Source organism: Laccaria bicolor, genomic scaffold (genome assembly GCF_000143565.1).
Source record: "Laccaria bicolor S238N-H82 LACBIscaffold_26 genomic scaffold, whole genome shotgun sequence".
NCBI classification, from domain to species: Eukaryota; Fungi; Basidiomycota; class Agaricomycetes; order Agaricales; family Hydnangiaceae; genus Laccaria; species Laccaria bicolor.
The window spans coordinates 570377-595501 of NW_001889897.1; the positions used below are offsets into that span (position 1 = coordinate 570377).

Consider the following 25125-nt stretch of genomic DNA (forward strand, 5'->3'; position numbering starts at 1 on the left):
GGAAAACGGGGGCCGTTTTATTGGGGCCGACATGACCAACTCGATTTCGACGGGCCGGTTTCGTTCGAGTACGCCTATGACCCAGAGAGGAATCCGATCGATGAGAATGGCATCAGGAGGTACCTCGTCGCGGATGTGTTCGCCACGCCATGCACCAAGTGCACCGCTATGAAGAAGCCTTGCTTTTTTGCCAGTGGGGAGCCGACGCCTTTGGGAAGGAGCGCCATTGATGAACAAGATCTGAACAAGGCCTGCGCTCCTTGCAAGGAGTCTCGGCATAAATGCCCGGGCCATTCACGACTGAGGCAGCGGACCATCATCGACAATCCGTTTTACAAGGATGGTCTGCTCTACAAGGAGGCCAAAAAGTCTACACCCAAACCCGCCGCGCCCAAGGCCACGGCGCCCAAAAACACCACGCCCAAACTTGTGGCGCCCAAAGCCGCGGCACCTACACCAGCGCCCAAACCAGCGGCGCCTAAACCAGCGGCGCCCAAACCAGCGGCGCCCAAACGAGACGCACCCGTGGCGGTCAAGGTTGCAGGGCCGTCGAAGCCCCAGGTAAAAGGTATTGTGCCAAACTCCCCATGCCCAATGCTCTCTGAAATGTCTTTGTTAGATTCCACTCCGAACGCCAAGCCAAAGGCCCAGCCCTCGATTGCGTCGCCCTCAGACTCTGCGCCCACTGAGATTGGTAAATCTCTTCAAATGAAGTCCAGCCATCCAACTGACCAATTCAATTGCCCAGCTCGTATGGAGGACCGCATCATCACACTCGAAAAACAGTGCAGGAGACTTGCGGCGCAGGTGGAGGAGACAAGGGAGAAGCTCGACGGTGTCATCGAAGAGCGGAAGGAAGACGTGGCCGAACTGCTCCTCAAGCTGAAGAAGATGGAGCAATCGGTTACCTCAACCAAGGATTGGACGACGCAAAAGGTGATCTTCGCGATGGAAAGCCTTTTCCTCCTTGGAAATGGCATCCATGCGGCGCTCCTAGAGTTGGTGACGAAAATGACCGATCTTCCGGAGGAGATGGGCGCACTGGTATTGGTGGAAAGCGACGACTCAGTGGCGAAGGTGAAGGAGTTGTTGGAGCGCGCCAAACCCAAGTGGGAGGAGATGATCCAAGTCCTCGAAGCTCGACTGCCCTGCGCCCAGGATTTTCAAAGGGGTCAGTCGACGTCGCCCCCCACTGATGCAGGTCCACGTTCGTCCGGCGCAGCAGATGCGATTCACACGGCGCCCGCTGTCACTGATGCAGCTCCACGTTCGCCTGGCGCAGCATATGGGACTGACATGGCGCCCACCATCGCTCCATCAACTCCAGCGCCTGCTTCGAATGCACCCTCGCGGCCAAACTCGCCCATCGCAGCGAAACAGCAATCAGCGGTGGCCACCGCCACTGCTGGAGTTGCACCTGCTGCCCCTTCAAGTCCCACGGCGCCCAACACCGAAGGAGTAGAACTCGCGCCGGTTGAGGTTGGCCCAGGTTCTCCACTTACCGCCATTGGATCTCGCCCCGCTTCCCCGCTAAGTGGAGATGAACCTACTGGGCGCAAAAGGAAGGCTGATGAAGAGGTCGACGCGGACATCACCAGGAAGAAACCGGCCAGCAATCGGAAGAAGGGCCCACCGAGTGCACCTCAGCGCAGACAACCTACGCGTGGTAAGGCTCCCGATAGCGTCAATCCGGCGACAGCAGGCCAGTCGAGCAAACCGGACACCATCATCGAGGAGGACTTGTAAATAAAATTCGCATGGCCATACATATCTTGAAATACCCTACAGTAGCTAGGGTATAATAAATTTTTTGATGCAGTTATTCTTTGGCACGCATATGCTTTGGCGCTCTTTCAGTTCAACTGACACATTTTGGGGCGCTGGCAAATTGAGGTTACTTGGGGCGCAAACAAATTGAGGTTCCTACGCGTTGGCGCTCTTACATGACAGGGTTTTGGAACAGCTTGGAACCCAAACCTTGTATTCGCAGGTGTAAGTAACATGTAGCTAGGTTGACTCAGGCGCCGGTGCGAAAACAGGTGTGGCACCTGAATCAAAGAAAGACTCAAAAGTGTGCAACGTTGAATCACTCCTTCCACCACTCTCCATGCCGTCGTCAATGACGCCCATGAAACTCTCTTTGACTTCAGTACAAGTCCAACCTCATATCCCAGGATCTTGATTGTCTTCATTACCTGAGCCACATTTGTGTGGAAATTCCATTATCCATTCATTGAACCTGTTGGGCCCACCCATTTGAAACGAAGACTTTGTAGGGCCCACGCATTGAATTGAAGACAGTAAGTACTGCCAGATATGTCGCCCACCTGATGGCACAACAACGGCTTTGGCGCAAAGCTCGTCGCCTATATTTGGCGGGCGAGCACCAGTTGGGCCCAGCCATCACTAATGGACAATTTGTCGATGGGCATGGGTCCGCAGTGAAGTCATTTCGAATGAGCGCGCCCATTAATGGCAGGCGCGAGCGCCCATTATTGGCAGGCGCGCACCTGTTCGGCCCAGCCATCACTATGGAAGATATGTTGATAGGTGGGCCGAGTCCGCTGGCCCCATATGGTATGAGGTATTGTCAGGTTCGGTTAGTCCATTAGGTAAGGGCTAGGGTCACTGTCATATGTGCAGTCCGAAGTTCGCCCGAAGTCTACACGAACGAAAGCTTGAGCCAAAATTATTGTTGTCGTTTTCGCAAAACGGGTGATCAGTACATAGTCCCGGGTGCATTGTCACCCATTCAACGATACACCGTGCCGGCTTACTTATGACAAACGGCTTCAACACTTCCTTCGCCCTGGACCTATCTGAACAAACTAATACTTGCCTGACGTAAAACGAATGTTGATGAAAGCGCGAGACTGGAGAAATTCGGTCGAGTCGGAGAAAGCCCCCCTGACCAAATAGAGCGATATCTGAAAATACGCTGGCCCGCTAAAGTCCTTCCAGGTAAATTCCCAAGTCGTGCAATGACTGTCGGTGGAACATAACTCTCACCTATATCCAGACCTGAAAGAAGCAAGGGGGCAAGAACGGATGAAGACAAGTAGAACAGTGCCTGCGGCCACAAATGTTGAGAACACGTCCGCTAAGATCGACATGCCAAAGGGAGGATGGAAAAACTTGCAGCCTACATCTCACACGAGATAGCTGCGGATCGGAACGTCCCGCGCACTTTTCAGAGCCTCCAGCTGCAGTATTCTCGAGATGACTGATTTCCCTGGTGCTGCTTACAGCGGCCGTAATCCCCAAGGAGCCTGGGGTGATGAGGTGAGATGATATCCGGGCGCGCACATGAAGGTATACACGGCATTCACGGAATGTCCGGAGGAGCCGCCATGAGAGATCAATGACACCCAGATTGACGGTAACATCCAAGGATACTAGGCTAGTACTTCATGAAATGGAGCTACAGCGGGAAGGTCAATTGGTGTAGTCCTTCCTGTGGCTCTGGCGACGCAAAACAGTACAGATTTCATAAGTTGTTGGCCGGTAGCAATATGGCAGCGTCGCGATAAAGCGAGGTGTTGGCGAGGTGATTAAATATTTGAATCATGGCAGTTCAACTGAGCACGTGATGGGTGGAACTAGCTACGTCGCTATCAGGAGGCTGTTGGGAGGCTGCCTTCCAATTTCACCTATTCCATACTCAACTTTTATTTTTGCTTTTCTGTGATTTTTCCAGTATCTATGCGCTCCTACGTGTATCCAACGTGTACTCAGGATCTCGATCATTCTAGCGGGATATGTGTTCTAGGAATTTCCCAGTCGAACTCGCTTGGATCTCCGAGCCCTGTTTGCGCCCTGTATCAACTTCAAGTTGGGATTCACAGCGTCGAACTTGAGATTCGACATGTTGTTCGAAGTAGTAACCGATCAACAAGCAGTTGAAATCACTTGGAGTTCGCGCTGAAGCAGTAGCTCTGTTTGGAACTTGCCCACAGGAACATGCCAAGGACTTTTTTCAAAGCTTATTGACCCCAACTCGAGCAGATTACCCAGCATGCAAAGGAACGAGTTTCCTTCACCTAGATTATCCTTCCCACTAACCGGAATTTTGTCATATCGTGATGATCGTATGAATCAATGATATATCGGTGAGCACTTCTCATCGTATTCATTTAGTATGTTTCACAAAAATTCTTGAGGCCTTCACGATCCTTTCAAGATCTATCTCGACGTTCATCGCCAACTCGAAGAACGCATTCTACGCTAGCAGTACGCCAGACGTAGTTGAATGAAGACACCAGGCCCCGATTGTCTTAGAGCGCGTTTTAATTGAGAGTACGTCTTAATCGTTCGAGCCCATGCGCGCGATATCTACGACTTACTAGTACTACGCTGGGTGAGGACACTGTCTGAAGCGAGTCCTGAGTCCAAAATGAACCGCATTTGCAACCCCCTTTGGATCTATTTCACGCGAAGTATAATCGTGCTCAGCCCAGTAGCGGCAGCTCTTATTTGCATCCGAACGTCCGCACTCTGCCACGAACCACTGGCAGGATCCAGCAGGGGGGTGGCAGTAATTTGAACGACACGGTGCTCATCAGTTTCATCTGCTTGTCACCTTTCACAACAATGTCCATGATCGAAAGCGGCAAAGAACGGGGGGAGGCTGTTGCTCAATCATGTTACTGCCAAATTAAGTATACCTTACCTGAGGGCACAACGTCTGTGAAACTCAAGGGTGTTTTCGGTGATGTCGTCGCCTGCCAGAGTCTAGCTGATTCAAAATGACAATGATGCTGGTAGCATGTTCTCCTAGGTCTCTTTCTTCCGGAAATCAAAGATGTAAAATGGTCCTTGATCAGTTATTTCACCTTAGATCCTGTCACGGTCTTGTCAGCAAAGATAGAACGTGATGATCAAGGGAGATGAAATTTCTCCTGTGACTGTCGTCCGTAAGGACACTGCAAGAAGATACATGAGGTAATTTCCATACAACATCCTTCCCATATAACCCAGGTCGGTATCTGACCGCTCTCTCGTGAGCTAATAAATTTTCTGCTTCAAGAAAATCCGAAATATAGGTTGAGTAAAGACTCCGCGAAAACACCCCCCATCTACCAAACATTGCAAAAAATTGGGAGATGCCGGGCGTGCCCACAATCAATCACACATGCGGCCTTTCGTCGGCTAGACAATTACGGACTGCATGACGCAACGTAAGCCCATGGGATTTTGATTCAGGTCAAAGTGAAGGCGAACAGCCTCTATTCCACTGGCTTCGCCATCACCATTCCGAACTTGAAGGAGATACATACTCAGTGATGATTCTAGACGCTGGAGGAATCTGATAAGCCTTTGTACCAGTGAACCCGGCGATTGACGATGGATCTTAGAGTATTCCGGAGGTGGGTCGCGTGCCGATAGTTAAGACAATTGACAGGCGACTCAAAGTACTTCCTGCGTGTCGGCAAAATTTTGTGATAGCTCAATCGATGAATTCCGATGGTAGCCAATGCCTGAGAGTTAGATACAGTTGTACGAGTTGTTGAAAATTGTTCACATCGAGAATGCGTAAGAGAGTAATACGAATTTCTTCCTTAAAATAGTTAGGCAACCTTCACAGGCCAAAAAATCAGCAGAATTGTAGTCAAAATGAAATTCAGACATACTTGACAATGTACCCCGAGCCAAAATTCCTAGCTCGCAGTCCAGGATCAAGGAAGCAAGCCAATTTAATTTGACACTATTCATCGTGAGACCGACCGCTCAAGCTTAAAAGTGGTGAATAGAGTCATCGAGTTTAACAACGCCAGCATCTAAGTCCTCAGTGATGATTGAGAAAGCACTCGACAGGCGTTACTCGAAAGGTGTTACTCGACAGGTGTTAACTTTTCAAAGGTAGCTGCGGATCGGAAAGCCATCCACAGTATTGAAGAAGCCTCGAGAATGGCCAAGGCGCCTTCGCAACTCCGGTCGAGTGGGTAGATGACGTCCTTCAGCGCTAAGCGGGCAGTCCAGGCGCGGAGTTTGTAGGATGAGCACCAATATAATCCAAAGTTGGTCTCACGTTCCCTTCAACGCGTTTGAGTGTACACATGTGGAAAGGTAGATCATTCTCCACCTTAAAATCGATCAAACTACAAGGGTAGTAGTCTTCATAGCGCCGGGGCTATGCGTCCACCCAATGGCTCCGATATGCCGTGGGAGGAAGTCAAGTAGAGGAATACAGAACATTCCGAGCCGTTGAAGAAGTAGACATCGGCGTACGGAGATGCAGGCCATATTCGAACCCCCAAGAATGGATGCCCAATGGATGCCAGCGATTGATCCATCTACAGGTTTCCTTGAATTCGGTTGACGCCCTTAGAATTACAAGAGCAATTAGACTGGAGACATGATTTGATGGCTGAATTGGGAGGAGCGTGAGTATCGTAAGGTTGCGATTCAATAATCGATACGTACGGTTGAAACTTGAGGAAACCCCATACGGCGATTGTTGTTCCAGCGTCTTCTAAACATCACACACAAAAATAAACGCACACTGAAGAATCTCGGCCCGACCCCGGGCTGCTCCTTTCGTCCGACGTTGATGCGTCCAAAAATCTTTCAGCAGGCATCAGGGACAAGTCACGCTCAGACTACACCCCAGAACATTCTCCACAAGGCTTGATTTTCACCGGATTAGACAGTTTGCGCAACCCTATCGAAGGACGACTTGGAATTCAATTTTTTCAAAGGCCCCTCCTTTCGACAGTCTCCACAATTGCACACCAACCCGGATTAGGGATTTCCAATCCTGCAGAACGGTAACTGCTATCAAGGCCTATTCTGTCTGCCAGGTCAACTCTCTACTTTTGGCCGGATCTCCGTGGTTCCAAATCCGGTCTGAAGTTAAATGCGGAAAGGGTGAACGGATGAAGGGGATCCGACAGGAGGCAAACTTTCACTGCGTCGTTCTACTATGGATAGGAGGTAAGTACGGTATTTGTACAATTTGAATAGACGGCTCATCTTCGTTTTTTGCTTTCCGAAGCGGATAATTTGAACGTTGATGTATGACGTGAGTTGCCCTACTTTCTTCTTCTCCATATGTTTTCAACGTTACATTTTAGCTTTATGTCGCTGCTTTTGATTGGACTACGTATGGGGGCGTAATTGTCCCCTTTCAATTGAATACTTCTTTACCAGTGGGTGTGTTGATCTTGTTAGCGCTTACTCAACCGAAAGGCTGAAGCTTTGAAGGTTGAACGTTGATTTGATTGATGTATCTTCTAGATCGTGATCATGGGTGATCCTTAGGTCTGCTCAGCAACTAGGCGATCCTGTGGCAATGGAGACAAGGGATTGCTCTTGATTGGCCTAGTTATCGAAATGTCCGACTGTTCACATTTTGAAAGGGGACAATCTAGGTCTGGGCAAAGCGACAGTGGCGTCGCCGCCTTGAGAGTTACTTGAGAGCCTGCCTGGTGAACAGGAGCTTGATTTATTTACACCTGGCATTGATGAATTATGTTGGCGCCTAACGGGTTCCCCTGCAAGCCATTGCCATTCTTGGACCCACATTTCTAGTTAACGTTTTTGGGGTCACCCTCCGAATTGTGAAGAAAAAAATCGAAAAAATTGAAGCCGACGGAGGCGATTCATTTCCGGAGGTGTGATATCGATGCCAACACTAACCTGAGCTCGTCGCGTGTCGTCCGTGCCGTCCTCCATTGTACAGTCAACCGCATCAGAATAAACTTGTACTTAAAGGAAAATTGGAGGGCAACAAATGTCGATCTCCGTAACAATGTTTATCGCCCGAATGGTTACTTCCTCGCGTGCCAGCCCTGTCGCGTGTCTGTGAGTCCACCATCATCATGCACCTTCCCCTTCCCTTTCTTAGAACTTAACCCTAGCAATACATTTCGAAGATATTATTTTACGGGTCACATGGAACGAATGAGCTGGCGGTGGCTGGGCGAACCAAGCAAACTTGATGCGCACGCCGTTTTCAGTAATCACTTTTTAGGATTGTCATTCACGTTCACGTTAGCAGTTACCATGGCGGAATCGGATGGATGAGTTGTAAGAAGCGTACGGCAATGGGCCTTTTTTAAAACTGCAGACGGTAGTTTTTCAGGGAATTGAGCTGTGGTGCTTGAAGCTCGCTCCCGAAGCGAGGAACGAGTGTAGGGTCAGAGTATAGTCTTTGAACGAACAGGTGGTGCGGCACGTGCCGCTCTTTCCTCCAAACCACCACATCGTTCGTTTTTCCGAAGGAGCATACAAGCTCCCTTCGTCTTTTTCAGTCCTTACTCTACCAATCCAACATTCCCTTTATCTACATTCCCTACTCCAGTTATCTAAGACATCCATGCCGCGAATTACCCAAGACCCTACAGGCCAGGCATGCCCTGACTTCACCAGCCCAACCCACGCCGCCGTAAGGCTTGCAATGACGGCAGGTGGAATCCTCAGCGACGCGGACGCAGCAGAACGCTTGGCGACAGCGTGGACCCAAATGCACACGCAGGAGGTCGACGCCTGGGAGGTACAAGCCCAGGCTGACGTGGCAGAACAAGAAGAACAGCGAAGGCTGGCAGACGCAGACGAGGAGAGGCTCAGAGCCGAAGACGAACGTCAGAAGGAAGACGAACGGAAGGAGCTGGAGAAGAAACGTCCGAAGATCAATGACTTCGACGACGACAAAATGGTAGGAGATTTCGTCATGCCCCGTCCGTCACAGTTTGCTGTCGGCAAGTTGAAGTCTTACAGCTTCATCGAACTCTGGTACTTCACCGAGGAAGGTTGCTCTGAGGCTCAAGAAACCAACAGGACCCTACCGGAAGATGCATACGGCATCACGCGGGTCGACGACCTAGTCGCTTTGAAGCCGGTCACCGCCTTTAAAGCCTCGAAAAACGCCATCCCCGACGCTGACCTCACCTGGAGGCAGATGAACATCGGTAAGAACACCATGCTCCGTTACATGGAAACATGCGACTGGCCCCGGAAGCACATAGAGTCGTTTGCCAGGTTTTACTTACATTTAGAGCTCGACCCGATGCGTTCGCGCCCCAATGGAGAACGGGTACTGCTCACCTACCAGGCTAAGGTCAGACGCCAATGGCACGACGACCTCTCTCGAGGCCAAGGCTTCAACATAGCCCAGATAAACCACACGCTCCTCGCGTCCGTCGCTGAGGAGGTATGGGACACGATACGTTTAGACGCCATGAGGAAGGTTAGTAATTTATTCATATGCTTATGAGACCGCTTCTAACAGTCTTTACCCATCTTCCCCCTCCCATTCCTCCCTTTTGTATCACAACCCGCAAAATGCAATGCCAATGCCAATGCCAATCGCCACACGACCTTCTCCCTGTTGCCAACCTCACGCCAAAAACAACACCATGCCCCATGCCATCCTGCGCACTCCACTACGCGCTCACAAACGGCCAACTGCCATTCCATGCCAATCGCCACGCCATGCCACGCCATACCACCAACCATGCCTACCATGCCACGCCTCGCCAAAAGTTTGACGCCGTGATGCTATCCCCAACCGTTGACCGGGACAGATCGAAGAGATCCTCCCCGCACAAACGAGGTCGCGCCCATTCCCGATCAGGCGCACCTTCGCATTCACGCTCCCGCTCCCGCTCGTTTTCCCCATCCCGCCAGCGCAGGCGCCGTTACCCCTCCCCAGACCGCACCTACCGAAGCCCCAACCCTCGGCGTAGCCATCGCAACCCGAGCGGTAGAGAGAAAGGGAAAGGAGGCGACCAAGCATTTTTTCAGAGGGGCACAGCGGCGCGTGGCGGCTCCGCCTGTGCCGTCTGTTTGGGACGCCACGAACACGAGTTCGGCAAATGTTCAGCCCCCAAGCTTTGGAACGGGGGCAAGACGTGGGTTCGCCGAGGCGAGAATGGGAGACTCGTCTCCTTGGACGGCCTCCCCATCTGCTTCACTTTCCAAACCCCTGCTGGGTGCTCAGACACCACACACCCCACGAGACACACGTGTTCGGGGTGCGGAAAGTCGGGCCACGGAGCCCAGCTCTGTCCTCTTGTCCAGAAAGCTTAACCCACTCACTCCCTACAACTCAGATGTGTGGCTCGGACAACTCAAATACTATAGTCTTCTTGACAAGTACCCTAGCCTGTACCATAGTCTCACCCAGGGCTTCAGCTTTGGCATCCCTAGCATATCCCAAACTTACATCCCTTCTAATAACCCTTCTATCTGTAAATATCCAGAAGCCTACAACGAGATCGTGGAAAATGAATTCAGGAAAGGAAGATACATCGGGCCCTTCTCTCAGGCTGAGCTCGAGGCCCTCATTGGCCCCTTCCAATCATCGCCCCTCTCCCTGGTTCCGAAACCAGGCAAACCAGGCAAATTCCGAGCTGTCCATGACTTCTCCCACCCCCACCTGTCCGGAAAAAGCACTACCCTCTCCATCAATTCGGCTATTAACTCACATGACTTCCCATGTACCTGGGGGACCTTTTCAACAGTCTGCCTTATCATTTATCGACTCCCCCCAGGCTCCCAAGCATCCATTCGTGACGTTTCGGAAGCGTACCGCACGATCCCGGCTCATCACCAACAATCGCCCGGTTTGGTGGTACGCCTCAGGGAAGAGGATAGTTTTGCAGCAAACATCAACAATAACTTCGGACTTACTTCAGCAGGTGGAGCACATGGCCACCTCGCGGATGCAGGGTCCGACATCATCCGTGCAAATGGGATGGGCCCACTATCAAAGTGGGTCGATGACCACATCTTTTTCCGGATCCCCCGCCTCCATCTCCTTGACTACAACGCCCAACGCCACGTATGGCACCAAACGGTCATGCACAACGGTGGTCAGATCCACGAAGGGAGCCGTCTATGGTTCAGAGGTGACACTATGGAGGACGGACGGCCAGAAGAGTTTGACGAGGATATGGCCTTCCCTCTGCGCGACCTTTCGTGCTCCTCTCCGCGCTCCCTCACCGACGCGCTTTTCACTTACGCTGATGCCGACATTAACCGCATATCCGACATACTCGGAATACCTTGGGAGTCATCCAAAACAGTGCCATTCAGTAACGTTGTCACCTACTTGGGTTTTATTTGGAACCTCACTACTCGTACAGTGGAAGTACCCCCAGAGAAGAAGCGCAAATACCTCGAGGCAATCGAGGAATGGCAGAAGAAACCGCGCCACCCCCTGGTGGAGGTACAAAAGCTCTACGGAAAGTTGCTCCACACCACCCTGGTTGTGCCAGCAGGACGAGCATACCTCACAAACCTGGAGGCCATGCTTGCCCTTTTCCACAATCGCCCTTTCGTGCCACACTCCCCACCCCGCGATACGCCTCACGACCTTAACTGGTGGGCCAAGCTCCTCAAATCCCCAATCCTGTCCAGACCCATCCCAGGCCCCACACCCCTCGATGACGCTCACGCATTCTCAGATGCCAGCTCGGGCTTTGGCATTGGCATCACCATTGGCGAGAGGTGGCGGGCTTGGCGCCTACTTCCAAATTGGAAGTCAGAAGGCCGGGACATCGGATGGGCTGAAGCAATTGGTTTCGAGCTCCTGGTGCTCACCATCGTCTCATCCAGCAGCAGCGGCATTAATTTCAAAGTCTATGGAGACAACAAAGGTGTGGTTGAAGGATGGTGGAAAGGTCGGAGCAGAAACAAGCCAACGAACCTGGTCTTCCGCCGCGTTCACACCCTCATGCGCGCCAAGCAGTCTTCCGTACACACAAGATATGTTCCGAGCAAGGAAAACCCAGCTGATGGACCCTCACGAGGCATATACCCAGCCACTTCACTCCTTCTGCCCAAAGTTCCCATCCCCCCAGAGTTACACGAGCTCATCGCTGACGTCGACTATGGGGCCACCACTCCTCAGCACGACCCACCGGCTTTTCTACCCAAGCCCAGTCGTCTGCTCTCCGATAACGAGCGTGCTGCCGTCAACGCAGAGCTTGACCGCCGCGGGGAGGAGCTCTTCGCTTCCAATCCACAGAGCAACCTCTGAGCGGCGTCCATGGCATGTCCCTCTTCCCCCTCTCGCTTCAAAGAACCGCCAACGGCCCACACCCTATCGCAAAAACCTCGAACCCCTGCCTTCCCCACTCCGCCCTCACTGCCCAGCTAATCAAAGGCTGCGTATGTGGCGCCCCCTCGTCCCTCGAGCCCTTCGAACCTCGCAGCTCACCGACGAAGATCTTGATCGAATAGAGACGGTCATGGCCCGCGCCTGGGAAGTGGACACCCACGCATCATATGCGTCCGGCCTCCTCAATTTCATCGTTTTTTGTGACAAGAAAAACATACCAGAAGAAGACAGGGCCCCAGCGAGCCACGTCCTCCTCCTATCCTTTGTGTCCACCCTCGCAGCGGCATACTCAGGCTCAGCCATCAGCAACTACCTATATGGTATACGTGCATGGCACACACTCCATGGAATCCCATGGAGACTCGAGAAGCTGGAGATGGACACCATCCTGAAGGCTGCAGAAAAGCTGACTCCCCCATCCTCGAGGCGGAAGAAGCGGCGCCCCTACACCATCGACTTCATGTCAGCCATACGACAACACCTGGACCTGCAAAAACCCCTCGACGCTTCTGTTTACGCATGCTTAACCACCTGCTTCTTCGCGACCGGGCGTGTGGGCGAGTTCACGGTACCGAAGCTAGATGGCTTCGTCCACGAGACCCACGTATCGAAGTCCAGGCTCTCTTATGACCAGTCAAGGGAGGGGTTACAGGTAACAGTCCTGCACATCCCTCACACCAAGATAAACCATCGGGGAGAGGATGTCTGTTGGGCCAAACAGGAGGGACTCACCGACCCAGATGCAGCCTTAGCACACCACCTTGAGGTCAACAACCCCCCCAACAATGCCCATCTATTCTCCTACCGCTACAAAACGGGCCACCGGCCCCTCACGAAGTCAAAGTTCATCGCAGAACTCGCGAAAGCTGCACGGGCTGCCGGATTAGAACCTCTGCAGGGCCACGGAATTAGAATCGGTTCCACTCTTGAGTACCTCCTACGAGGCATGCCCTTCGACGTCATGAAGGTGAAGGGTCGATGGTCCAGCGATGCGTTCACCCTATACCTTAGGAAACATGCGCAAATCCTCGCCCCGTATATCCAAGCTGTGCCAGCAGTGCAAGACACGTTCACCCGTTTGACAATGCCAGCCGTGCGATAAAATGGTAAGCCAAAGTCTTTCCTAGAATTTGGGGTCCGAGACTCACTCGCCGCGTCAAGACTTCAGGTTCCATGGGTGTCGCAGCTCGTCTCAGACAGCCCTCGAGGAAGAATCCTTTTCGGGTCGGAAAGCACTGCGTGCTTTCGCCCAATTGCTTGCCCAGCAAGCCATACCTCCATTCTTACAATTACCATCTCTACTCAGAAACATAGTTTATCTACTAGCTAATTATCAATAACTCGTTACACCGTAAAGACCAAGTCTTGTGTGAATTTGCAAGCAACACGGTGAAACTCAAAGATTGAAGCTCGCTCCCGAAGCGAGGAACGAGTGTAGGGTCAGAGTATAGTCTTTGAACGAACAGGTGGTGCGGCACGTGCCGCTCTTTCCTCCAAACCACCACATCGTTCGTTTTTCCGAAGGAGCATACAAGCTCCCTTCGTCTTTTTCACCCACCCACCTCTCCCTAATATTAATTACAGGTTCCGTTGACCGGAGACGGAAACTCTCTCGAGGCATGTCCGCTCGCAGCACTGCACTGGGCCCACCCGCCCGTCGCAGCTCGTCTCAGACAGCCCTCGAGGAAGAATCCTTTTCGGGTCGGAAAGCACTGCGTGCTTTCGCCCAATTGCTTGCCCAGCAAGCCATACCTCCATTCTTACAATTACCATCTCTACTCAGAAACATAGTTTATCTACTAGCTAATTATCAATAACTCGTTACACCGTAAAGACCAAGTCTTGTGTGAATTTGCAAGCAACACGGTGAAACTCAAAGATTGGGCTTAATGACGAATTCGAACATTTCCTATCGGCTCCAGCCTCCAAGACCCTTTTACTGATGTGAAATCTTGTGGAATTTGATCAACAAAGGAGCCAGTTTTCAACTACTTACTGACTGCGCACTTGAAATACCGAATATATTTGTTACGTGACAAGGACAATTCTAATCCCTGTGCTAAGAACGCGTCAGGTTAGAGCCTTTCAAATGAGGAAGCTGAAGCACCTTTCTGTATAAATGAGTAGTGACCATCGGATTCCACTACTCTTCCTTCCCTGGAGCGCTTTTACTGTATCTGTGACTTAGTGTAATGTAGGTGGAAGGTTGTTTGTTCTTGTTCGCCACCACCATCTTTGAACTGTGCATTGACTCCGGCAGAGATCGGAAATACGAAGATCTCAATTCTCGGCAAGTTATTTTTTTTTCCCGTGCAGTCAAGCCAGCTCGTCATCAGGATTGGACTAGAAAACGCCCTGAAGGATCTTTGTGACCCTGGACGCTTGTGGTGGCGATGACCCCCGTCCAAATTCAGCAGCAGATCTCTTGTCTTCAGGTACACACGCATGTCATTCGTCAACTCACTCGCTTTGTCCTTGACACTCGTCTACCGTTGCCGACCGAGCATATCATCTGTCCTGTAACGGTAACGGGCCCCAGCAGACGAGAAAGGAAAGGAAGTCGAAGGTTCGCGCAGGCAGGAAGGTTGAACCACGTCCTTTTTCGGCAACGGCACTCGTCTTTTTTTTTTTTTTGCGTTGATCACGTTCTTGGTGGCACCGTTCGACATCCTGGCTCCCTGGTCCGGGTTTACTGTCTTAGCCTGAATCTTGACTCACGAATTATGCATGTGTCCGTTTTCGGATTGCCTTAGTACCCACGTCACGACAGCATGCTTCCGGATCCCGCGCCCTTGAGGCTTTTCGTGAATTGATTTGTTGTCTAGGTTGTTTCGTCTCTGAATGCACTTGAGGCGCCGTCTTGACATCTCTATAGGCACACGAGACGATGCCGGCATGATTCAGAGGCCTGCTTCGTCCTCACTGGCATATCTATCATGATCATATCACTGCAGGGCTGCTAACTCTTCGGCACCTCTCAGTATGCAGTCTTCAAAGGAAGGATCATGAAACCTACTGAGAGCTCCAATATCACTAGGTTAGGCATGTGCTACTCCTAGTGTTATCACCGCCCTCTTCGACCCTCTCTTGCTACCGAACGCGGCGTGCGACTCAGATCTTGCAGGCTGCAACACACCTCTCACGTAAATCAAAGTCAACCTTGTGTTTAACGTTGACGCTGACCTAGAGCTGACTGACCTTGCGAGGCCGCTCCTAGTGACATCATGTACCCTCAGTTCAATGTACTGGTCCTGGCAAGACTAGTGCTCCATCCATTATCGGATCCTTCATTACATCAACGCTTGTTTTGGAGGAACAATATACCCCACACCCCTTGTGGCGCGTGACCGACATCGCGCCGAACAACACACTCCTTCCGTCCATTTGCTGGTCTGGTTCTGTTCGTTTTTTGTTTCCGTTGTTCGCCCTTCTTCTGCAGGGTATTCACCTCCGGATGCCAGATTATTTTTCTTGTAACGTCATGTCTGCTCTCAATCCCCGCCTGGGCTCTCGGGCATTCTGCTCTGCTGGACCGCGCACAGAACGAATCACAAGAACCTTGCCGTATGTTACCAATGGTCCATCAACGTCGCTCTTGATTCGTTCGACGGCCTCATACTTTCTTCCATTTCGATTCTATTTTTGGTTCTATTGGTGACCCTCCGTCGATCCACGACGATACGTACGCTAGGGCCGTTCACCTTGCCGTCTGCCCGAGTTCTCAGTTCTTGGGATGGCTGAACTTCATACCATCACAAAACAAAGAAATCATGACAAAGGCCTGCCTGCCGTATTGTTTTCCAATGGTCCCTCAGCCTCGTTTCAGTTTAATTTATTCGACGCGGTGGGTCCGTCAGCCACGCGCTTCTGCACCCTGGCCGTGACTGGCTCTTTTCGCGAAACTCTCTGGCTGGGCCAGTGTAAGACCATGCGCCTTTACTCCGTTATGTTGTTCACCCTTTTCTCGACGCTGCGTGCGCAAGGCCCTCCCGCCAAACCTCGATGTAACGATACGAGCGGACCATCAACTTCGTTTTAATTTAATTTATTCGACGAGGTGGTAGCACATCCCGGTTCGAGTTCTGGTGTTGTTCCTCTCTCGACCTCGAACCTGGAACGTCCCTCGGATCTCATGTCGTCGTTTTTTTGTTTGGCTATTATGCTCCCCTCAAATCCCCACCCTCGTGCACTTCTTTCCGCCAGGCCGTACCTTCGCACACCTTGGAGGACATCTTGTCGTGCCTTACCCTTACCATCATTGCGACATGCCATTCCGATGGGTCATCAACACACCCTGCCGGTGGTCCATACCTCACTGATGGTCCATCAACATCGGTTTTTAAGCCCATCAACTGTTTAACCGTTTCAATCGCTCGACGCGCCGACTCCGAGTCCGTTGACTGCGCGCCTTCCTTTTCCTCCTTCCTTCCTTCTGGCCCTGGCTCTCTTGGTTGACCCGACTCGCAAAGGATGTGACCCGCGTAGGATGGGAATCGGGTGAACGTCGGACGTCGACTGCCACATGGTCTTGTTTGCCGTAAGCTTCCGTCGTATCGTTGGAGCGTTTACTTCGTCTCGGAGGGGTAAACAAACTTCTCCTTGCTCAGCGTACGCGGCGCCTTCGGCTTCCTTGCTTGGTCCTCCGGAGTGGATACTAGATAGTGATCTTGTTTACTTGTTAATACAACAACACGGCAAATCCTACCGTGCTCCATTCTTGACGATGGTCATCCTTTCCTTACCCAGTAAGCAGGTCCACTCCACGTTCTATTTCTGTACGCACAAGGCTGGAGCCGTGTTCATGGGTACAATAGGAACGATAATAAAATAACATACACAATGCCGTCTTAGATTGATCATTGTTCCATGATAGACTTTCATTCTTGTTACCTGTGTGAAGAAGACTACAGCTATCCCCCCTTTCCCGCGATCGTTGTAGGTACGCAGTGCTGCGGCTGGGACATAGAACGGCGCAATCAATAGCAACGGAGTTTACGTCGACGGCTGGCTATGGGGGGTTCGCCCCTTGGCGGCAAACGGATTACCCTTCTTGTTGGCACAAAATGAATTGACAAGCAGCTCAACTTCGTCGTTTTTTTTTTGTTTAAAAAAAAAAAAACAGACACGACGCTTCACAAGTGCACGGCGGCGTGAAATTTACAGTAGTACTAGGGTGGCGCGCGACTATACTGACCATTGATTCTAGGTGCGTCCTTGAAAAATAACGTTGATAATGGCATACTAATTGTTGTGGTTGGGTGAGAGAGTAGACGGGATATGTACACGGGTTTGCGTATGTCGCTACCCACAGAATAAGTTGTGTACTTGTTTTAGAAAGTAGAATATCAATCGGAGTAGAATAATACTTAAAAGTTGTGTGCGTTGCGTTCTTTCCTTTCATATTACCCAACATAGCTTATAAGTACTGCGGCCGGCCATATTGTGTTGGTAGCAGCAAGCTTCCGTGAATTTTGAACGCGACTGAATTTAATCCCAGCATTTTTTAAAGGTTGGGTAATCCTACGTATACACAGGATTTTTGATCCCGGATTGTACCACATTTTTCTAGGTGCGTCGTGAAAAATAACTTATGGTGGTTGGCGACCGCACACATGGATGCACTTACGTGAATTCTAAATATGCAAAGCGACGTGAAAAGGCGTCAATTTTATGAAGTACACACGATGTGAATTATATGGTAGACTGCCGTGTGAAGAACTCATTCATCGATTCAAGTTGTAGGCGTGTTTATTTCTTGCTCCGGTTTACGTCTACGATAGGTATCTACGGGGCAGTTTGCAATACTTATTAATTTGATGATGGGCCCGGGTTTGTGTGAAATTCACAAGTGCACGGCGTGAAATTTACAACAGCACTTGGATTCCTTTTGGGCACGACCATGCTTCCAAATTATTACTGGGACCGTGGAATGTTGTAATGGCAACCAACCCTATGTTCTTTGAATTTTTACCACTTGACGATTGTGCTTAACCAAGCTTAACCATTGTGCACACTTAGGTTCGGCGGCCTCGCGTCGAGAAGGGAAACGGGGATTACCGACAATTTATTCATTTATTTTTGGTTTTGAAATTTGGTGGTCCGTTATCAGGATCCGAATGCGATTTCCTCGGCTCAACATAATTCTTGCCGGTTCACAGCGACGTGAGTCACCCACTGATCGTTATTTTATTTTATTTAGGAGAGCGGCTAGATCCGATTCATCATATAGGGTTGATTCAGACGCCACAGAAGTGTGCGCACGTGATGTATGTAGGGAAGGATAAGGGAAAGGCTATGGGGATTCCCTGGGGAATCCCGTCCTAATTGAGCAAGTGAACAACGGAGTCGGGCTGGTTGAGTCAGTTGCAGCGTGACAACGAATTGGATTGAGTCGGGGGTCACAGCGCGTGAAAAGACGTATTCGTTCCCCTCTCTTTGAACGCGTACCAAACGCAGATTCCGGTTTTAAAAAAAAGTGTTTTAAATATGATGGACTTGTCTTTGCTCTGCTTGGATGGCCCCTCACTCGACGACCGACTTTTACAACAACAACCCATGTCGGCTCTTGATAACTCCTCCAATGTCCCCGTCAGACCTTACCCTTCCCCCCATACACCCGCCCAAACCAGACAATGACATATTCCTCCTGCCTAAACCAGAGTACCCCGTCGACTGGTTAGACTTTACAAGAACTCGCTCAGCTCACTCTATAGCTGAAAAGACATGCGAGATGATATGTTACCTCTGGTTCTCCTCTCCCTCCCGGTCCCGCTCCAACCACCGACCACCCTACCCAACACCCAACAACTCCCCCTCCTCTTCACCGCCCACCACCACCCTCCAACTAGTAGCCACTTCGACCTTTGTGCAGTTCCTACAAAAGCTACTGGAGACGACCCAGGTGTCTCAAAGCGTCATCGTGCTATCGCTGCATTATATATATAGGCTGAAAGAGCGGAATCGGTTCACGCCTGCACAGTCTGGAAGTGAGTTTAGGATTGCAGTTGCTGCGCTGATGATGGCCAACAAGTTTTTGGACGAGTACGCATTTCCATTTATTCTTTTTTTCTCTTTGTTCCAATCTGACACCCACATAGCAACACATACACGAACAAAACATGGTCCGAAGTCTCCGGCATCGATCTGGAGGAAATCAACAGAATGGAGAGGGAATTCCTCCTCGGCGTCGATTCAACCTCTACGTCGATAAACCGACTTATGAATCATGGTTAAACCTACTCAAAGGGCTCGTATCAGCGAAAGAGAGGGATTGTCAGAGGTTCCGAAAGACACGAAGGTCGCTTGCTCCGGGTCCTTCTTCATCCATGAGTCCGAGGTATAAGATGGGACTGGGACTGGGAACGACGCGCGCAAGGTCTACTTCGCCGAGCAGTAAACCCGTTTCTTCATATCATTCCACTACCTACGTTCAAAGGCATCGCCAACGGGAACAGGAACAGGCGTACCCTACCCCAGCTACATCGACTTCGTCAAATTGCCCCTCACCCACACCTAGACCTGGTTCGAAACGGAACGCGGCGGTGGCGTTTTCCCCCACGAGTGCTTCGTTTTCGCATTTACCGGCAAAGAGGCCTTTGTCGGAGTATACCGCCAACACCACTTACTCTTCTTCTTCTACTTTTACACCCTCCTCGAGCACCAACAACAATACGTTTACCCCCTCCTCCGTCTCTACCACACCCTCGAGGGCACCACAACCACAAAGACCAGGTCTTCAAATACCCGAATATAGATCGAACGGAAGCGCGCCGAACAGTTATAGTCCGCTTGAAGGCCTACAAAGCTTTGTCGAAAAGATGTCGATTGGGGCGTCGCCTGGGTTCGGTGTACCTCATTCTTCATCTTCCACCCAACCTCCCCACTCCTACCCCTCCCAAACCCAAATCCCAACGACGTTAATAGCAGCATACGCACACGACGAACAAAGGCGGTCTGCAGCTGTCCCGCAGAATTTATATTTTTATACGTTGGCGTGTTCGCCTGTTGAGGAGCGGGAGGTTTGTTTGCCTCTTGACGGGGGTGAGGCGGAGCAGGAGGGGAGGGTAACGAGGAACTCGAAGACCCGGTTGAGGTATCACCAGCCTCAGCCCTCTTCCTCTTCTACTGCTGGGGGAAGACACGCAGGGGTTGGATATGGGGATGAGTATCCGAGTGCTGCTAGTGCGTTTACTGCTGCTTCTCGCGATCGTGGGGTGTCCTATGGGGATGTGAGGATGGGAGCGGGAGCGGGGTATAGGTTCCCGCAAGCGGTACAGAGTGCTTCTACGAGTCCGAATGATTTGGATGTGAGGAGGGTTGGAAGGAGGATTGGGGTTCCTCAACGGCAACAAGGACAACAGTATTCGCCGCAGAAGTCGTTCACGCAACAACGTTATTCGCCGGGGTATCATTCCCACTCTCAGCAGGCTTCGCCGCAGTATCATCAACCCCCACCTCCGACGACGACGATTGTTCAACATCACACGCAACAACGGGTACAGCAGGGGACGTGTTCGCATCATTCGTCGCCTTTGTATCGACCTTTGGGTTCTTCGCAAAGCCAATATCATCAGGCTTCGAGTCGGGGGACGTCGCCTCAGCCTTTGTATCATCATCACCACCAACCACCTCCACCTCCACAGCAGCAGCAGAGACATTCAAGTTCTAGTTCTAGCTCTAGGCAGATACAGCAGAGTCAGGGACTACCACGGTTTCACGATAATGTGTGGAATACGCAGCCTGCTGTTGTCGCTCCTCCCCCTCCTTCTCATTCTTTCCCGCTAGAAGAGGAGGAGGAGGAAGTGATGACGGCGAGACAGGAGGTGTTTGCACCTGCGCCGAAGTATGCTTTGCCTGTTTCGTTGCATGCTGGTGATGAGGTGGAGATGGATGGGGAGGAGGATGATGATGAGATGGAGGAGGAGGGTGACGACGAAGAGATGGAGGAGGATGGGGATGATGGGGAGAGGGAGTGGTCTCATCAACAACAACGGCAGCGGCACGATCCAACGACAGCGACGTATCCTCCCAATCACTCCAACGAATCGACGGGTTATGAACATCATCATCACAAGGCTACGGCTGCGACGTTTGCGAATGCTGGTCCGCCTGGGGTGTGTTTTTATCCTACGCCTTCGTTGAGTGCGTATACGTATCCTCCGTATGCTGCTGGGCGTCAGTATTCTTCTGGTCGGAGGTGGTGACCCGCTGTTGGGTTGGCTCATATTCATTCATTCATTCGTTTATTCTTTCTTTCTCCTCTCCTTTTTTTTTCACCCCGCTCTACATATGGACTTCTGTCTTTACAATTGCATTTGCATTTTTTACTTTAAGAACTTTTCAAGTAACCCTAAGTACTATACGATATTGGCTATTATCACTCACTACAAACTACACGACTTACTTTATTCCAATTGGCGTTCGTACATACAGCATTAGCATCATACTGCATCATTAGCATTTTCATTCATACGCATTCAGCATTTGGCATTACATTTTTTACATGACTTTGCATACCCTCTGAGTAGTCAGTCTACACCAGATCTATTGGACGTGCACTGAAAATAGCTATCAGAACACCCAAGGGATACAGAATCAAATAACCGCTTTATCCTGCGAGGCCTTTCTGCCATCGATGATACATGTCTACAGGCGACCTTGACGCCTCATTCTTTTGGAGTTGAAGTGGTGCCACTTGGTTGCGGTGGGGGAATTGAAATTGAAGCCAACTTGGGATCCGATGCTGGCGAGACCCGACTATATGATATTGGCTCCATATTGTCTTCATTCATTCCTACATTGTTACTCAGCATACCGTCTAAAAAGAAATTGAATGTAGAGTGGTGCCACTTTGTTGCGGTCGCGGGGAATTGAAATGGGATCCCGATGCTGCGTGAACTCATTGACGTTACGTTAAGATTATTCGAGAATGGAGACGGCGCACGAGTCGGCGATTATTGATTCAGAAGTAGGGTCAATACGGATCTGGGCGACGGGGGACGTACTCCCGCGCATCATGCGCATAGCGATCATGAAAGAAAGAATTTTCTTTGCCGGGAATAATTTCGGCCTTAGTTCAAAGTTGATTCTGCCATGGACCTTTTATTTTTATTTTTATTTTGTATTGGGTGGGCAACACCTTCACCCTGGCTTGGAACGCGGGTGGAACAATGGAATGGCGTAAATGAGAAAATATGAGAAATGATACACTCAGAAAGGAGTTGGGTTTGTACTAGGACATATAATTCAATCGACCCGAGTGCTTAGTGCAATATAATGATCAAGGATGCCTGAGACTCCGAGTCGTAGTGACCTGACCTAGTGACGACCTGCACGCCTGAGTGAAAAGGAGTGGATCGCCGACCGGCGTTCTCGATTCTTGCCCTAATAATTACCCGACGGACGGACGCTTTCACGAAATTATAATTTACCTGTTTTTTGGGGGGCGTGCGCGTACCTTTCGAGATGTGAATAATTTAGAACTGGAGTACGTATGGGTTACTTAGGTTATGCACCTGCAGAGAAGCCGATCGGTCGTTATATATCAACCCTCCCCTCCATCCGAGGAACTCCAGTTGGCAAGAAGAAGAAGACGAGTAAGGGTTCAGGAGGAAATTTGAATTTGAAAAAAGAGAAAAAAGAGTGTTGATTTACGCATACGCATGATCAGGCTGAGGGATTGAAGCTATCGTCAGGCTAATTCTATTCTATCCTACAATGAACGTTCGTTGTTGTCAAGTGGCGCCGCCGCTGTTGGGAATGAGAATGGAAGAAAGGGTTGGGCGTTGATATGCATAAACCAAGAGGAAAAACTTATTTTACTGATAAAGGGACCTTCGGGCTGTTTGCCGTGTTAGATTGGGTGGGTAGATTGCGTACGTTCTCGTTGTGGTGTGTGGGTAATCGAATAGAAGTTCGCGGGAGGGATAAATGAAATTTGATAGTAATGTGGGTTTTCGATAAGCGTTCAGTTCGTGTACTAGGAGTTGAAATTGAAGCACAAGATCATAGGATGTTGGATAAACTGGACGAATCAAGTGCTTGGTGTCGTAAACGGGTGCCTGTGCTCGGAAGTCCAAGGCGAGGGGAGGCAGTGGTGGCTGAATCATGGTGACACGTACACCATGGCCACAAGGGAGAGGAGCATCAGAAACGGGAAAAAAAACACAGATCTCGGACTCGGAGGCGCGGATGATTAGCTTCGGTGATTGTGGGTCGCACCATTGAACGAGCAACCAGGTCCCTGAGAGTTATTAGGGGGGAGAAGTCTGCAATGAGGGAACAAACCATCGGAACAGATGCGCGCGCTGTGAAACCTTGAAATGCCGTCATATTTGAATATGTATGTCAAAGCGAAATGGTAACTGTTCAAAGACAAACACATGGATTAGGATGGAGTTGACAGTGATGGCGCTGGGTTGCAAGTGGGATGCAGGGACGGGCATGCACGAACTCGGCCGAGTCAGGAAATCAAATTTCTTTGTGGCTGCGACAGGCGACTACTGCGTCCTAGATGTATAGTTTTTTTTTTACTCAGGTTGAGTGGGGCTCGGAGTTCGGCGTTTCGTTAGTCCTGGCCCTTAGTCGCGCTTCCTCTGCGTGAAGTTGGGCGATGTGCGCAGTCTTGAAAGCCTGTGTGAAATGATGATTACTTGTCGGACACGGCGCGTTCTTGCGTGCTCACCTCCGTGAAGAAATACCCGGAAAGAATCCCAGTGACTGTGAGAACAAAGGTAAGCAAAAACAAGCGCGCATAGAACGGAATTATTTGTAAAACCAGAGTCGTAATACTTACGAACACCACAGAAGATTGTTTTGTTTCTGCTGAAACCTAAAAGCCGTTGCCCCAAGACAGCTGACACAAAGGAAAAGTTAGGAGATGAACTTGCGATGCCTTCTATAGGATACTCGCCTGATGCTAATCCGCCAGTAAGGCCTGCAAATACACCTTCTTTTCTCGCCTCCTAATACGTGGCGGCGGTTCAAATATCAATTTTCAAACGGATAATAAACATACCAGGGTGACGATATCAATTGCATTGGGAGGCAAGCCAGGCGTTGTCGGCTCAGTTTTGGCTTGACTGTCCTGGTCCATGACAAGTACTATAGCTTCCGTGCAGTAAAAGTCAAGTAAAAGTGAGCTTGGTTCGGTGGCTTGCTCACGTGTAAGTCGCGTCCTGTCACAGGTTGTGTGACAAACCCTTCCTCAAGCGCGTTTCTCAACGTCGTTCATCTCCGACTCCGTGGTAAAGAGCGCGTATTCCGATTACCTATCACGATGTCGACGCGCAAGAAGAAGTCTATAACAAGCCTGCAGCAGATCTATGATTCAATCATGGGTGAAGTTGACACTCGGGCATACACAACTGAGACTAATCTTCCTTGTAGAACTGCTATTGAAGGTCAAGCCCATGCTCGATAACCCAAAGGAGAACTGGCGTGCTGCGGTTGAGGATCTCAATCAGGTAGCTTCTCTGGCAGAGTCATTCTCGGACCAACGCCCAAGGTCGAGCAAGAGCTGGAGCCATCTGGCCGACTCGCTGGATCAGGAAGGTGTGTTACCTTTGATTGGTGCTTGGCGCGTGCGCTTAATGAGGGATGAAATAAACAAGGTGTTAATCTATGGAACATATCGGGTTTGATTGGAAAGTGCGAAGGGGACGATGCTCGCGCCCATCTTGCCGCCTGTGAGTTCCGCCATCATGAGATACTGAATGGTGTACGATCGTTCCGTTGTGGATCTAGTGAGACTTGCGGCGTTTCGCCTTGTCGAGGCAGGGTTGGAAACAAAGCCTGGGATAGAAAGTCCGTTGTTCCTGTCCATCGATTACTAGGGTTTCCTACAAGGCGTCTCCTACAGGTCTCCTACATGTGCTTCAATTGGCAAGCAAAACTGCGGTAACCCTTTCCGGTGCGTTGGATCGTTTCAATCGCCGCTCGTCCCGCAACACACCTTGTTCTTTCACCCCCATCAGAAGTTGGAAATAACGTTGTAGCTGGTTGCGTTTTGACAAGTGCGGCCAAGGTAATCAATATGTCACAGATCCCTTATCGACGCCTGA

The 25125-nt window shown here is 50.6% G+C and overlaps 6 protein-coding genes across 6 annotated transcripts; 5 read left to right on the top strand and 1 right to left on the bottom strand.

Moving 5' to 3' along the window:
• Positions 1–168: 168 nt before the first annotated feature.
• On the top strand, positions 169–1746 carry LACBIDRAFT_330370 (uncharacterized protein; the record flags this gene model as incomplete). The annotated part of the gene is made up of 1 exon (XM_001884546.1): positions 169–1746. One exon carries the CDS (start codon positions 169–171, stop codon positions 1744–1746), a length of 1578 nt encoding a protein of 525 aa, XP_001884581.1.
• Positions 1747–8317: 6571 nt separating this feature from the next.
• LACBIDRAFT_304165 (uncharacterized protein) lies at positions 8318–9214 on the top strand (the record flags this gene model as incomplete). Its single annotated transcript, XM_001884547.1, has 1 exon — positions 8318–9214. One exon carries the CDS (start codon positions 8318–8320, stop codon positions 9212–9214), a length of 897 nt encoding a protein of 298 aa, XP_001884582.1.
• Positions 9215–15545: 6331 nt separating this feature from the next.
• LACBIDRAFT_330372 (uncharacterized protein) lies at positions 15546–16519 on the top strand (the record flags this gene model as incomplete). The annotated part of the gene is made up of 3 exons (XM_001884548.1): positions 15546–15628; positions 15922–15984; positions 16129–16519. The coding sequence occupies 3 exons, from the start codon at positions 15546–15548 to the stop codon at positions 16517–16519; spliced, it is 537 nt and encodes a 178-aa protein (XP_001884583.1).
• Positions 16520–18578: 2059 nt separating this feature from the next.
• Positions 18579–21267, top strand: LACBIDRAFT_304168 (uncharacterized protein; the record flags this gene model as incomplete). The annotated part of the gene is made up of 3 exons (XM_001884549.1): positions 18579–19105; positions 19162–19247; positions 19310–21267. The coding sequence occupies 3 exons, from the start codon at positions 18579–18581 to the stop codon at positions 21265–21267; spliced, it is 2571 nt and encodes an 856-aa protein (XP_001884584.1).
• A 2329-nt stretch (positions 21268–23596) lies between these two features.
• On the bottom strand, positions 23597–24158 carry LACBIDRAFT_304170 (uncharacterized protein; the record flags this gene model as incomplete). Its single annotated transcript, XM_001884631.1, has 4 exons — positions 23597–23695; positions 23748–23894; positions 23953–24027; positions 24081–24158. The coding sequence occupies 4 exons, from the start codon at positions 24156–24158 to the stop codon at positions 23597–23599; spliced, it is 399 nt and encodes a 132-aa protein (XP_001884666.1).
• Positions 24159–24300: 142 nt separating this feature from the next.
• LACBIDRAFT_295017 (uncharacterized protein) lies at positions 24301–24927 on the top strand. The gene is made up of 4 exons (XM_001884550.1): positions 24301–24402; positions 24452–24616; positions 24676–24750; positions 24809–24927. The coding sequence occupies exons 1-4, from the start codon at positions 24342–24344 to the stop codon at positions 24895–24897; spliced, it is 390 nt and encodes a 129-aa protein (XP_001884585.1). The 5' UTR covers positions 24301–24341; the 3' UTR covers positions 24898–24927.
• Positions 24928–25125: the final 198 nt, after the last annotated feature.